This window comes from Rattus norvegicus, chromosome 17 (genome assembly GCF_021556685.1).
Source record: "Rattus norvegicus strain SHRSP/BbbUtx chromosome 17, alternate assembly SHRSP_T2T, whole genome shotgun sequence".
NCBI lineage: Eukaryota > Metazoa > Chordata > Mammalia > Rodentia > Muridae > Rattus > Rattus norvegicus.
The window spans coordinates 17604615-17620077 of NC_141550.1; the positions used below are offsets into that span (position 1 = coordinate 17604615).

The window sequence follows — 15463 nt, forward strand, 5'->3', positions numbered from 1 at the left end:
TTGGTCAAGAGTTTCTATTCCTGCACAAAACATTGTAACCAAGGAACAAGTTGGGATGTTTTACAGAGTCACACAGCAGCTTCACACCAGAGTCTTCTAGAATATTCTCTGAAACGTTTAGGCAGCTCAGTTCTGATTGTTCCTGGAGGACTTCGGCCAGGCCCTGGCAGCTTCTAGTGGAGATGAGACAAGATCTCGCACTGAGTGACACCAGTACCCTGGAAGAGCGAGAGCCCGACAGAGAACCTTCTGTCCTTTGTCCTTCAGGTCATTGGAGCTGATGTCTAGGTGGCTCAGGGTTTTGTTCCACCTAAGAACTTTGGAAAGGCATTGCTCACTGAGGGAACATTGGGCTAACAGGAAGTGCTCCAGAACGCAGTCTGCATGGTACAAAGACTTACACAGTAAGGAAAGCCTTGCACAGTAAGGATATGTCTTGGCCTAAGTTGCTGGTTTCTAAATTAAGACTCCTCAAGGTTTTGCTTCTGATCGGGACGGAGCCAGAGATCAGGTGAAAGGTCACAGGCTGCTGCCGCCAGAATTTGTATGTTGCACTCTGCCTGGTTCAAGATTCCACACATTTCCATCTCACTGTGGGAGAGGAATGTGCTGCTGAGATTCAAGAGCTCCAAACTGTAGTTTTGACTCAACTCAAAGAACAGGCACATAGAAAGGACACAAGGTCTTTAAGGAGGCAGCTGGAGCTCTTCAGATAATTATATAAGATTCGAAAGACTGGCTCGTTGAAATCAGTGTCTGTCATTCCTCATCCCTTACGAACACAGAGCATATTTGATGCCAAAGGGTGGCAGCTTTCCCCTCTGGTCTAGCTCTTCCCTCAGGACATTTTGGGTTGAAGTGGATAAGTCACTGCAGAACTGTGTTTTAGGGGGCTGGAGAGATGGCTCAGCGGTTAAGAGCACCCGACTGTTCTTCCAGAGGTCATGAGTTCAATTCCCAGCAACCACATGGTGGCTCACAACCATCTGTAAAGAGATCCGATGCCCTCTTCTGGTGTGTCTGAAGACAGCTACAGTGTACTTATATATAATAAATAAGGGGCTGGGGATTTAGCTCAGTGGTAGAGCGCTTACCTAGGAAGCGCAAGGCCCTGGGTTCGGTCCCCAGCTCCGAAAAAAAAAAGAACCAAAAAAAAAAAATATATATATATATATAATAAATAAATAAATCTTAAAAAAAAAAAAGAACTGTGTTTTAAGCAGCACCGCGCCATAATAAAATCAGAATAATTTTTAGCCGTGATGTCAACCTAGCCCCTAAGTTCGTTGCTGGCTCTACAACATCTTCCTCTTCCACCTCAGACAGACGGTACAAGAACGTCACGCTGTCTATTTTAATTGGCGAGACAACTGGTAGCCTCCCACCCCCCCCCCAAAAAAAAATGCCTCTAGCTTTTTTTGTTCCAATTCATGTAAAAGGCCTGAGATGAAACAGCCCAAAATAATTCCACCGTGTCTTGACCTCCTTTAGAAAAGTAGACAGGAGTTTGTCTATACAGTGAACATCCTGACTAGGGTGGTCCCTGGGGCTCTTTAGCATTAAAGATGGCAACGCAGACCTCCTGAATGGATGGGTGGAGGAATATATGAGAATTTTCAGGCTCCCTGCTCTGTTCGAGAATTCCAATGTCCAGCAGTGTGGGGATGTCGTAGTCCACGATCTCATCTCTCCCAAGAGCCTCCTCGTAAAGCACCGATGTGTTAGTCCTCATCCCTCGGCAGCTAGAGAACACAAACCCTGCAGCTGGGCCTGGCTTTTCTTACTTGGATACTGGGCACTTTGGGGAGTGAACAGGTTGAAGATGTGGTGGTATCTAGGTATACGTTGGCCAGTGGAGACGGGGTCTCTTCCCTTCTCTATTTCATTTTTAAGACAAGTAGCCACCATGCAGCAGACCGCAGGGGCCTGACATACAATGAAGAGCTGATTCGTTTTCTCTCACCAAACTGAAGGCCGCCTGGGCTCTGTTCCTGTCTTGGAACAAGCTGTGGAAATACATCTTAACATTGCTCTCCCTGAATCCTGTTCTTTTTCTCACATCTGTGCACTCACTCCCGTCCCCCCACTTTCCAAAAGTCTCAGAAGTAGCTGAGGCGAGGAGAGAGGATTCTGGGAGTATCTTCTTCCTGCCCAGGGATGCATTCACTGGCTGCTTCTCCATGCACTTGTCACACACACGGCTCCTCCTCCTGTTTGGTGAAATCCCGCTCCATCCCTTCTAAGCTGTCAATGACAGATAAGAGTTTCTCAGATCGTAGAGTTTCAGCATGTGGTGTAGAGATCGTTTTTGTGGTATTCGGTGAAGAACATGGCTGCTTTTGACCTTTGTCTGAAGTCTACCTGAGGCTAAGGTTAAGAGATTCCTATTAATTGCATTGACAAAGGAAGTCTCAAAAAAGCCCAGTAGAGATCTTTTTCCCCTCTGGTTAAGTCTCACGAAGAGCATTTTGAACAAGCATAGCAAGCTGAGGAAGGGAAAAATACAAAATATATGGATTGGGGTATTAAAGGAGCACCAGGAAGTGAAACGGAGCTGAATCCTGTGCTCTAGGAGACAGCAGACTAAGGGAATGGGACTTTGGGGCAATATCTCATCCAACTGGTTTTAGATCCAGGCGTAATGGTCCACAACTTTAATCCCAGTGCTTAGGAGATAGCATGAGTTCAAAGTCGGTCTTCAGAGCAAGTTCCAGGACAGCCAAGCTTAGGCTGTGAAGGAGTTGGGAAGTAGAAAGCTGGTGATGATGTAATAGAAAGAGGGGGCCATGTTCCAGCCCCAGGAATAGCAGAATTCAGCAGCTTTGGTCATTTGGCTCTGGTTTTATGGTCAAGAGGAGATTACTGGGATAATGGGTGCTGGTTAGCTGAAGAGAGGTGAAATCTTCTGGAAGGTGTTTTCTCATAGCACAAAGAAGCTGTGTACCAGAGATTGCCAAGGTTGTACCTCGTGCTGCAGCTGTACTTGGGAATGTGAAAGTCACCCTGGTGGTACTGGTTTTGAAGGCATGAAGGGGTCAAGGGGTCGTGGAGAGCAGATGAGGCTGGGTACTGTGAGAGGCCCTTGGTGAAGGTACAGCCTCAGTTGGAGTTGACAGCCCAGGACTGAAGGGGTCATGCAAAGGAGTTGAGGCTTGGCACAATGAAGGAGCCTATGAGAGGCTACTGGTGAAGCCTAGTTGCAGCAGAAGACCCCAGTGTATTGGAGATGCCAGCACCATGGGATGATCACCAAGAACAGCAGCAGCAGTGGAGTGGATCACTGAGCTTAGAGTGCTACAGAGGGCAGAGCTGGAGAAGTGACACCAGCCCTTTGGAGGAGCCCAGAAGATCATGTGTGGATCCACCCACAAGCCTGCTGCCTTTACCTGGCTTTTTCCTTCTTCAAAATACATCCTCTCTGAAAACAAGTCTATCTTCCTTAAGACAAACTGGCATCTTTCTTTTCTGATTTTGGCCTTATGAGTACAGCAAGGGTCTCTCTGGTCGCCATGACCTACCACAGAGCTGAAAAGTGGAGACAAGAACAGTAGAGGGGCCACCAGCCTTCTGCCCCATTTTACCCTTTCCAAGGCCCTGTTGCCCAGCCTAAGGAAGAAAGACTTGTGTTGTATGATAGGCTCTTCTCTTCACATCATAGCTGGAGTTCATTTCCATAACCCAAACCCAGAGTCTTAAGTGAGTCAGCCTTATGAAGTCGATCATTTGTCAATCTTTTGTGTAATTTATGTCCTCACTGGGGGGGGGGGTGTTCAGACTTTAAAAAGCCTTGGAGATTGAAAACACACTACGAATACATCAAGTTGAAAGGGTTGAATTATTCCTGAGATTTTCCAAAAGTGCCTTTTATATAGTTTCGTAGTTTAAATATGAGACTGGCCGAGCCTCTGTGCCCTACGTGGTGATGCATTAACTTCCCTCCTCCGCGTGCTTGAACACACAAACATGGACTTAGCAGCTGCAGGTGGATGGAAACAAGAAAAGAGTGTCATCCTAGTCCGTCTGTACTTGAATGGGGAAAGAACACACAGGGAATATAACCAAAACTTCCACTGGCTGGCAGGAGATTGGTTCTGGAAAGGATTTATGATCAGGACCACAGAAGGCAGCCTGCGAAATGTTTGTTCAAGAGAGCTCTCAAATGGCAGATGCTCGAAGCCAACCATTGGACTGAGCATGGGGTCCCCAATGGAGGAGTTAGAGAAAGGACTGAAGGATCTGACCCCCATAGGAAGAACAACAATATCAGCCAACCAGACCCTCCTCCCCCAGAGCTCCCAGAGACTAAACCACCAACCAAAGAGTACACATGGAGCAACCCATGGCTCCAGTCACATATGTAGCAGTGGATGGCCTTATTGGGCATCAATGGGAGGAGAGGCCCTTGGTGTTGTGAAGGCTTGATGCCCCAGTGTAGGGGAATGCCAGGGTGGGAGGCAGGAAGGGGTGAGTGGGTGGTTGGGGGGAACACCCTCATTGAAGCAGGGGGAGGGAGGATGGGATAGGGGGTTTCTGGAGGGGAAACCGGGAAAGGGGATAGATAACATTTGAAATGTAAATAAAATATCCAAGAAAAGAAAAGAAAGAAAAAGAGAGCTCTGAAATACTAGGGGACTCACGGGTGAATGGAAACTCAGTCCGCAGAGACGTTAGCTTGCCTGCTCACTACCGTTGTACACTCTTGGCCATCGTCTTTCATAAAGGAAGCAATTTTTTTCCAATGTTATGATTTGGATGTGAATTCTCTCACAGTCTGAACTCTTGGTCTCCAGATGATGGCACAGTTTTGGAAGGTTCTGGAACCTTTAAGAGGTGGGGCTAGCTGAACAAAGTAGGTCACCTGGGGGCAGGTTTTAATGGTTTATAGCCAGGTCTGGTTTAGCCCAAGCTGTCTCTGCTTCCTTTGTAATGGCAGTGAACAATCAGATACGGGACATGCCAGCTATTTCAGTCCAAGCCCTCCACCATGACTTCCCTCAAATCATGACCCAAAACAGACCCTCCCTTCTTCCTTAAGTCGTTTGTGTCTGGTATTTGGTCACATCAATAAGAAAAGTAACTAGTGTGATTATGGGGGGAGGAGGGGGGTGCGGCTCCAGTGTGTGTGTGTGTGTGTGTGTGTGTGTGTGTGTGTGTGTGTGTGTGCAAGTGCAAGAGAGAGAGAGAGACAGAGACAGAGACACAGAGAGGTTTTTTTTTTTTTTAAAGAAAGATTTCTGGATGTTTCTTAAGACAGGGTTCCTTTAAGTAGCCACGGCTGTCCTGGAACTCACTGTGTAGACCAGGCTGTCCTTGAACTCACAGAGATCTGCCTGCCTCTTTAATCCCGAGTGCTGGGATTCAAGGTATTTGCCATCACCACCCAGCTCTGGATTGCTTTTATTAAAATTGTCTTTAATGCATATGGCTCCTGCTTTCTACCACGTGTCATCTAATTTGTTATGTATCTAATATGTATTATTTTATTCCTTGCAAACAGATTGCAAGGCCACTGGAGCGGCTGAGTTAATAGTTGGTACAGGAGATGACTCATATCTGTAAACCTTAAGCATAGTCACTGTTTTCAGTATACAGTCCCCATTCCTGACCGCATGACTTTGATGTATACAATTTTAAAAATCTGCTGAGTGCTGAAGATCACGTGGGTAGCCATCAGAAGCAGGTTTGGTTTTTTGTTTTTTGTTTTTGTTTTTTTTTTGAGACAGGGTTTCTCTGTTTAGTCCTGACTGTCCTGAATGCTGGGATTAAAGGCAATATATATACATATATACATATATATATATATATATTTTTTTTTTGGTTCTTTTTTTTTTTTTTTTTGGAGCTGGGGACCGAACCCAGGGCCTTGCGCTTCCTAGGCAAGCGCTCTACCACTGAGCTAAATCCCCAACCCCAAGGCAGTATTTTTAAGTAAGAGGTGAGCATTTATTTATATTTCAAAGATAAACAAAACAAACATGGTGGGAGCTGGCACAGTGACTTGGTGGTTAAGAGCGCTCACTGCTCTTCCAGGGGACCTGAGTTCAGTTTTTAGCATCCACGTGAGACAGCTCACAACTGCCTGTAACCCCAGGTCCAGAGGCTCTGACGTCCTCTTGGTTCTGCCGTGAATATCCTTACACAAGTGGCACACACGCAAACACATGTTAAATAATAAATTACTTGATTTGGGATATAGGTCAATGGTACAGTGTTTGTTTAGTGTATGTGAGGCCCTGGGTTTAAACCCTAGTACCACAAAATAATCTTTTTAAAATCTGAAAACCTGGAAAGTCTAGGGAGAGCCTCCAGGGCAAACAGGAGCAATCAAACGCCCTTGCCCCAGAGATAGCATTGCTAAGAGGAGAATGCTTTCTTTTCATCTTTTCTGGTCTTCCTTTACATATTTGTGTTTTTACAAACATACGCTCTCACTTCAGGTCCCATGCCACATCTCTATCGCCTTCCTCTCAAACTCTTCTGACCTCCTGTGTGACTAAATATCTCTGAAAAGTTTTTCTGGGTTTTTTTGTTCTTGTTGTGGTTTGATTTGTCGATGCCTGTGTTGGTTGTAAGCAACATGTTCTGCCATGGAGTTACCTGCCTAATTCAAGGTCTTCATTCTTACCTTACTCGAGACTAGGTCTCCCTATGTAGCCTTGGCTGGCCTCAGGGAGGTACACCTGCTGTGATGGTTTGCACATGCCTGGCCCAGGGGGTGGCACTATTGGAAGGTGTGTCCTTGTTGGAGGAAGTGTGTCACTGTGGGGTGGGCTTGGAGACCCTTCTCCTAGCTGCCTGAGGGTGCCCAGTCTGTTCCTGGTTTCCTTCCGGTGAAGATATAGAACCTCAGCTCCTCCTGCACCATGCCTGCCTGGACGCTGCCATGCTCCTGCCTTGATAATGGACTGAACCTCTGAACCTGTAAGCCAGCCCCAATGAAATGTCCTTTATTTTTTTTTTTTCCAGAGCTGGGGACCGAACCCAAGGCCTTGAGCTTGCTAGGCAAGTGCTCTACCACTGAGCTAAATCCCCAACCCTTGAAATGTCCTTTATAAGAGTTGCCTTGGTCATGGTGTCTGTTCACAGCAGTAAAACCCTAACTAAGACACCTGCCTTTACCTCCCAAGCTCTGGGATGAAAGATGTACCCCACCACATCCAAGGTTAAGTCCTTGTACGTTTCCTCCCATCCTCAGGATGGCGTTCACCCAGCAAATGACGTTCAAGCCTGTCTGGCCTGTGCTCGAGCTCGAGATACAGAGTTGTACAAAACCAGAGGTGGAACTCAGCGTGTCTCTTCAGAGACAAGAGCAATAGAAAGATATGAAGACAGAGCGCAAGCTTTAAAATGGACCGGGCTGCCAGCTTAGGCTGGTAGAAACTCGAGTAGAAACTGGCTGATTCCACGGGATGGAGGCAAAGTCTGAAGATCGTGATCGCCAAGAACCCCAAACTGTTAGACTTAAACCTTGTTTTTTTTTGGGGGGGGGGCGGTTTCCACTTCTGAAGCCGGAAGCCTTGCCTAATTGAGAAAACCTTTTTTTTTTTCTTTTCTTTTTTTCCGGAGCTGGGGACCGAACCCAGGGCCTTGCGCTTACTAGGCAAACGCTCTACCACTGAGCTAAATCCCCACCCCCCCTTTTTTTAAAGATATATTTATTTAATGTATATGAGTACACTGTAGCAGTCTTCAGACACACCAGAAGAGGGCATCGGATCCCATTACAGATGGTTGTGAGCCACCATGTGGTTGCTGGGATTTGAACTCAGGACCTCTGGAAGAGCAGTCAGAGCTCTTAACCACTGAGCCATCTCTCCAGCCCTAATTGAAGAAACCTTAACTGCCAATCAGATGCCATCCTTTTAACTTAATATCTGGGCCTGGCCTAGTATCAAACACCTGTCTGTAGGCCTGGGACTAGAAAGGCAGAGGCAGAGGATCATGAGTTCAAGGCCAGCCCCAGCCTCATCACCAGTGTGAAGCCAACGTGAGCTACATAAGACCCGGCTTCAAAAAAGAAAAAGAAAAATCCAACTCTGGTTAGGTGCTTCATAGGAAACCCCGGGAGGAAGAGACTGTGTCCTGTGTGGCTAAGCCGTCCAGCCTCACCGGCAATGCTACTGGTGTAGTGCCACCCGTAGCCGCTAAGAGGCAGCAGAGGTCTGAGAAGGCAGAGGAGGCTTAGCAGGCATCAGGCTGACGGACATCTCTAGAGGACCCAGCTCTGCTACAGTCAGCAACGGACTCTCTGAATCATTCAGATGCAATGCTGGAACCGAGCCGAGTTAGATACAAGTAAGGGATTCGTCGGGGTCAGTCTGGGAAATACCTTCAAAGGATGACATCACATAGCAGGGGTCACGCTCCACGCGGGAGCCGCCAGCTCCCCGTGGAAGTTAAGTTTGTCTGAATTAGATGCGCACTGAAACATAAAACACGCCAGACTTTACTTAGCGCACAAAGCGAGTGTTAAAATGTCTCGGTGTTTTCGGGTGATTGCAATGTCCAAATGATGGATGGCATAAAGTATACAACTAAATTAATTTCATTTTTTTTTAACTTTTAAAAACGGGGCTACAAGGGAATTATTTTTAAAATGTGGCTTTCATTACATGTCTGTTTCACAAGACTGGTTCTAAAAATAGTCCGGTTTCTGTGTCCTGACTGTATTTCCTGAGTTAAAAGAATTGCTTCTGGGGAGCTGGAGAGATGGCTTAACAGTGAGGAGGATCACTTGCTGCTCTTGCAGAAGACCTGGGTTTGATTCCCATATAGTGGCTGACAGCCATCAAAAACTCCAATTTCCTGATACCCCCTCCAACATCCTATGGCACCAGGCATAATATAGCGAAAACACTTATACACATACGGTAAAATAAATCTATTTGCTTATTACTTCTCTCAGTAGTTATACACACTTGCGGCTCAGTCTTGAGAATCCACAGTAGGCTCCACCCACATTCAGAGGCTCACAACTGCCTATCATTCTGGCTCTTGGGTATCTAACATCCTCTTTTTGGCCCCCGAGAGTCACACACAGATATCTAGGCAGACTCACAGACACCCGCATGCACACACACGAATAAAAAAGTTTTTAAAATTACTAATAAAAGAACTTTCTATGAGACAGGCTTTTAGTTGGCGTCTTATTGAGAATGGAAATGCATTTTGAAATCATAGCATCGGCTTGGCTGTTTTGGTCTAACATTCAATCCCTGAGACATGTAACACCTGACTTTAAAAAGAGTGCTTTCCTTGGCCTTCCAAAGAATTTCTCTCCAAGAGCATTCATTGAAAGCTCCAGCTTCTTGGAAGTCTATTGGACAAGAGGGTAACCAACCACAATCACGCCTTTAACTAAGAATGCTCTAATACATGGTTTTGTGCAGGGCCTTGTTCATGTAAGTTAACTCCAAAAATGAGGGTTTTGACCATAAGACTAAGATACTTACAAGATATGATGGACCATCTTTATTTTTTTTTTCTGGGATAGAATGCCCATGTGATTGATATGATGAGTTATCTTGCTTTTGATATTTCTTTCTTTTTTAAAAATTTTTTATTAGATATATTTCTTTACTTACATTTCAAATGTTATTCCCCTTCCCAGTTTCCTGTCTATAAGCCCCCATTCCTCCCTCCCCCTTCCCCATATGGGTGTTCCCCCCATACATTCCCCTTACTGCCCCCCTATATTCCCCTGCACTAAGGGTTCAACCTTGGCAGGACCAAGGGCTTCCCCTTCCCCTGGTGCCCCAACAAGGCTATTCTCTGCCACATATGCAGTTGGAGCCCTGGGTCAGTCCGTGTATAGTCTTTCGGTAGTGGTTTAGTCCCTGGAAGCTCTGGTTGGTTGGCATTATTATTTTTATGGGGTTGCAAGCTCCTTCAACTCTTTCAATACTTCCTCTAATTCCCCCCCCCAAGGGGGTCCTATTCTCAGTTCAGTGGTTTGCTGCTAGCATTGACCTCTGTATTGGACATGCTCTGGATGTGTCTCTCAGGAGAGATCTGTATCCGGTCCCTTTCAGCATGCATTTTTTAGCTTCATCCATCTTATCTAGTTTTGGTGGCTGTATATGTATGGGCCACATGAGGGGCAGGCTCTGAATGGCCGTTCCTTGCGTCGCTGCTCTACACTTTGCTTCCATATCCCGTCCTGTGGATATTTTTCCCCCTGTTAAGAAGGATAGATCATCTTTCTTGTCAATCATTTCTAAGTTTGAAATTGTTCCTATACTTATTTATATGCGGGTGTATATGTTCTTGTGAATTTATGCCACAGGTATACCAATGCATGGAGACCAGAAGGGGACACTGGATTCCCAGGAGCTGGAGTTAACAGGTGGTTGTGAACCCCCCAGTGTGAGTGCAGGGAATTGAACTCATGTCCTCCAGAAGGGCAGCAAGCGCTCTTTATCCCTGAGCCATCTCTTCACCCCCTTACTTTCAATCTTTCCGGGACTGGAAGACACTACAAGGAAGAACCTCAAACTTACCTGTATGCTATAATCCCCTCACAACTCCCTGCACCCATCACACTGGAGCAGTTAAGCCTTTGTCAACGAGGCTCAAGCGTCTGTCATACACAACCCTATGTGATGATCAGTGAGAGATAGTGAAAGGCCCTGTAGTCAAACTGCCTGCCTTCCAGTCAGCCTCCACGAGGCTTAAATAAAACAGCGAATGAAAACCACTTAAAAGAAGGCAGGCATGGAGTGAATTCTATAGTAACTGCTATTAACTAACACCTTTGGTCGTTGTTATTGTTGTTTTGTTTTTATGACAGGGTCTCCCTTTGTACCTCTAACTGGCCTGGAACTCACTATGTAGACCACCATGCAAGGGAACTAACAGCTTTTAAAATATCCCTTCCGCACAAACCCACTTCACAAGTATTCTTTTGTTTGTTTTGGTTTTGGGGTTTGTTTGTTTGTTTGTTTTTTTTTGTTTTTTTGTTTGTTTGTGGTTTTTTTTTTTTTTTGAGCTGGGGACCCAACCCAGGGCCTTGCGCTTGCTAGGCAAGCACTCTACCACTGAGCTAAATCCCCAACCCCTGGGGTTTGTTTTTTTAGGCACCGCAGCCTAGGCTGGTCTCCAACTAACCACTAACCGCTATTCTCCTGTTTCTGCCTCCTGAGTTCTGGCATCACAACCACCACACCCAGTTCTTTGAGGGATGCGTAGCTACCTTCTCACAAGTGTGATAAAACACACCAGAGAGGTATGCACAGCTGCCTCACCCTCTTTCTTGCATCTTCTTTCTTATCTTTCTGCATTTCTGTCCTCAGAGTCATACTATACCAAGACTAGGAGCCACATCTTGCTTCTGCCCAGCCCTGGTACCCAGCTCCCAGTGAAGCTGACTGGTAGTCCTGCCGGACACCAGCCCTGGACGACTAACTGCCACTTACACGCGAACACGGAGAGAACAATCGTTCCCCCCCCCCCGCGAGACGTGTCTCAAGCTCTAATATTGGGATCTCCCACCCGTGACGCGATTCCCCGCCCCCGCCAGGTCCGCGCAGGGCGCATGCGGACCATTGCGTCGTGCGTCCGCCAGGGGGCGGGAGTGCGCGCCTCGCGTTAGAGCGCATGCCCCGCCCCGTGACCGTGGCCGTGACCGAGGGCTGCGCCGGGGCTGCGGCGCGGCGGGAGCGATGGGGGAGGAGGCAGCGGGGGTGCGGCCCGAGCTGGTGCGCGAGGCGGAGGTCAGCCTGCTGGAGTGCAAGGTGTGCTTCGAGAGGTTCGGCCACCGGCAGCAGCGGCGCCCGCGCAACCTGCCCTGCGGCCACGTGGTCTGCTTGGCCTGCGTCGCCGCCCTCGCGCACCCGCGGACGCTGGCCCTCGAGTGTCCCTTCTGCCGGCGGGCCTGCCGAGCTTGTGACACCAGCGATTGCCTGCCGGTGCTGCACCTTCTGGAGCTCCTGGGCTCCACCCTCCACGCGTCCCCGGCTGCCCTCAGCGCCGCCTCCTGTGCGCCCGGGGCTCTCACCTGCTACCATGCCTTTGGCGGGTGGGGGACCCTAGTGAACCCCACGGGGCTTGCACTGTGCCCCAAGACCGGACGGGTAGTAGTCGTGCACGACGGTAAGAGACGGGTCAAGATCTTCGATTCCGGAGGAGGAGGTGCACACCAGTTTGGAGAGAAGGGGGACGCAGCGCATGACGTGAAGTACCCACTGGATGTCGCGGTCACCAACGACTGCCATGTGGTTGTCACCGACGCCGGCGACTGCTCCCTCAAAGTGTTTGATTTCTTTGGCCAGATCAAGCTGGTTGTGGGAAAGCAGTTTTCCCTGCCTTGGGGTGTAGAGATAACCCCTCACAACGGGGTCCTGGTGACTGACGCAGAGGCAGGGACTTTGCACCTGCTGGAAGCGGATTTCCCTGAAGGGGTCCTTCGGAGAATTGAGAGGTTGCAAGCTCACCTGTGTAATCCCCGTGGGGTGGCAGTGTCATGGCTCACCGGGGCCATCGCGGTCCTAGAGCATCCTTGTGCCTTGGGGACGTCAAGCGGTAACAACACAAGGGTGAAGGTGTTCAACTCCAGTATGCAGCTGATTGGCCAGGTGGACAGCTTCGGACTGAACCTCCTCTTCCCCTCCAAAATAACCGCCTCAGCTGTGACCTTCGATCACCAAGGAAACGTGATTGTTGCTGATACCTCTGGGCCAGCCATCGTATGCTTGGGGAAACCTGAGGAATTTCCAGCCCTGAAGCCTATGGTTACTCATGGCCTTTCCCGTCCTGTGGCACTGGTCTTCACCAAGGAGAATTCTCTTCTTGTGCTGGATTCTGCATCCCATTCTATAAAAGTCTTTAAAGTGATGGAGGGTAATGGAGGGTGATGGGGATCCCGAAGCGTGCAGTCAAATCTTGGTGTCGTTGGGAGTGTCACTCATCCATCCAGATGGGGATGATGGTAACTGCCTGGCGAAAGTGGTTATTAAGGCAGTTAGTAAGGACTAATAATTAAACTTGTCATTCAGTGAATGCCTATTCCCGTGTTAAGAAGTTTGCAAATCTTAGCCCATTTGCTCCCTAACACACGGTGATGTCATTCCTATCATCAGTTCATTTCAGAGATGAGAAAATAGACGCAGAGCATTCAATATGGTTTCTTTAGAGTTGTACTAACTGGGACAGTTGAATTCAATTCTGGCTCCAAACCACTTGCTCTTCAATATGATGCCAGAGGTCAAAGAAAAAAACCCTGTGAGCTTTGTCTTGGGTGTGTTCTCCCTACAAGTCGATAACTGGTTAAATGCACAAAGACACAAAAGAAAGGGGTCTCCATGGAGTTTTTCTTTAGGAGAAAAGTGAAGGTGTCTGTCACCTTTATCTGTGACCTCCTCCAAAGGCAGAGTAGATGGTTTATTACCAATTCCAAGATTTGAACAAGGAACAAAGTTGAGCTTTTTCCCTATAAGGTAAAGGCTGCCAGGATGATAGTGTGTGCTACTAAGTCTTCCAACACTTGGAAAGTGGAGGCAGGAAGTTCAGTGCAATCTTACCTAGTAAGTTTGAGGCTAGGCTGGGCTACTGAAGTGTGTTATCTCCCTCTCCTTCCCCCTTCCCCTCCTCACATTCCCCCATCTCCCTCCTCCCTCCCTCCTCCCTTTCACCATCCTCCCTCCTTCTTTCCCTCTCCCCTTCCCTTCCTCCTCTCTCTTCCTCTCTCTCTCCCCCTTGCCCTCTCCCTCTCTCTCTCCCTGCCCCACCTCTCCTTCCTCCATGGGCACTGGGAACTATCCCTCAGTGATAGTTAGAGAAAAATCTGCAGACCTGCTGCCTGCTAGTGTCACAGGCAGATGAGACCAGCGTTAATCAGACGTCACCCCAGCACATTGATGGCAGGAGTGATTTTATGTGCTGTGTGGTGAATCTCTGCCACCTGAAGCACTCTGTGATGGGGGTTTTCTCTGTGTAGTTTGAAATGTGACTCAAACACTGTATACTCAATAAACAGTCCTCATCCTTTTAGAGTGCTGGAAACGTACCTTGAACTGGAGCACAGCCTTGACCAACAGAAGGGCTCCTCGGTGCTGTAATTAAGGGAGGAATAGGATATTTTTGGTGAAGTGCTGATCCTGGCTACATTTTTATTTTTTTAAGCAAGTGAAGAAGTCTTTGAGTTCAGGGCTGTTGGAATCATATCCAATAACTTATACCCCTGAAGCAACTTCAGAATGCTTTCTGGGGCATGCTTTTGAAAGGTGAGAGTTTGCTTTAGATAAGAACTGATGCTGTGGCCTGGAGAGATGGCTCAGCGGTTAAGAGTACTGATCGCTCTTCCAGAGGTACTGAGTTCAAATTCCAACACCCACTTGGTGGCTCACAACCATCTGTAATGGGATCTGAGGCCCTCTTCTGAAGACAATGACAGTGTACTCATACGTAGATAAATAAATCTGTAAAACAAAAGAACTGATGCTGTGTCAACCAAATGATATTCTCTTATACAAAGAGGCTGTTTGTTTTTGGGACAAGGTCTTGTACAGCTTAGGCTGGCCTTGGACATGCTCTGAAGCCAAGCGTGACCCTCAACTTCTGATCCTCCTGCGCTCATCTCCCAAATGCTGAGTTAAAGGCTAGTCCCACAATGCCCAGGGTTCTAGGGTGCTGGAGGTAGGTGGAGCCCAGGGGTTCATACCTGCTTAGCAAGGTTCTACCAATTGTGTTATTGTCTAGCCCTACAAAGATTTTATTTTATTTTTTTATTTATTTTTGTTTACTTTTGGTTTTTTGTGACAGTGTTCTCTCTGTAGCCTAGGCTGTCCTGGATTCCCTTGTAGACCAAGGGCTGGCCTTGAACTCAGAGATTCACCTGCCTCTGCCTCTGGAGCACTGAGATTGAGAGCGCACCACCACACTCAGACCCCATCAAGAGTTTTAATAGAGACACTGCAGTATGAGTGAGGTGTCTTCCAAAAGATAGGAAAGCTGACATCAGGAGCCCAAGGTGCCATACCAGTCCACAGAAATCCATGCTGTTTCTCTTTAAGTTGTTCCATTTATTCATTCATTCATTCATTCATTGTGTGTGCATGCACGTGCCATCGTGTGGAGGTCAGTGGACAACTTGAGTGAGCCTGTTCTCGCCGGCCGCCATCTTGGTCCGGATATTGAACTCAGACCATCAGTCTTGATGGCAGGCATCTTTATGCATGAATCTTCCTCCCCTCCCACATTGTTGCTTTCACTGATTCCATCCCATAATATCAAATAGTAACTTTTTGGGCACCCCTCAGCACCACTGGTCCTCCACAGGGAGCCTGATTTCTTCTCCCTCATCCCACTCCCCTCAGCTGGGCAGTGGAGCACACACTTGTAATCCTAGTTCTATGAGGCTAAAGCCTTAAAAAAATAATCGATAAATTATCACCGAGGACCAGTGACTTCACAGCTATTTTAAATACGTAACAGCAAAACTTCTGCAGGGAGATCGGAGTTCATTTGC

The 15463-nt window shown here is 47.6% G+C and overlaps 1 protein-coding gene and 1 pseudogene across 1 annotated transcript; one reads left to right on the plus strand and one right to left on the minus strand.

Moving 5' to 3' along the window:
- Nucleotides 1–4: 4 nt before the first annotated feature.
- Nucleotides 5–3576, minus strand: Nlrp4el-ps1 (NLR family, pyrin domain containing 4E like, pseudogene 1; annotated as a pseudogene).
- An 8012-nt stretch (nucleotides 3577–11588) lies between these two features.
- Nucleotides 11589–14430, plus strand: Nhlrc1 (NHL repeat containing E3 ubiquitin protein ligase 1). Its single transcript, NM_199236.2, is given in 1 exon segment — nucleotides 11589–14430. A coding segment is annotated over 1 exon segment (1191 nt). The 5' UTR covers nucleotides 11589–11660; the 3' UTR covers nucleotides 12852–14430.
- Nucleotides 14431–15463: the final 1033 nt, after the last annotated feature.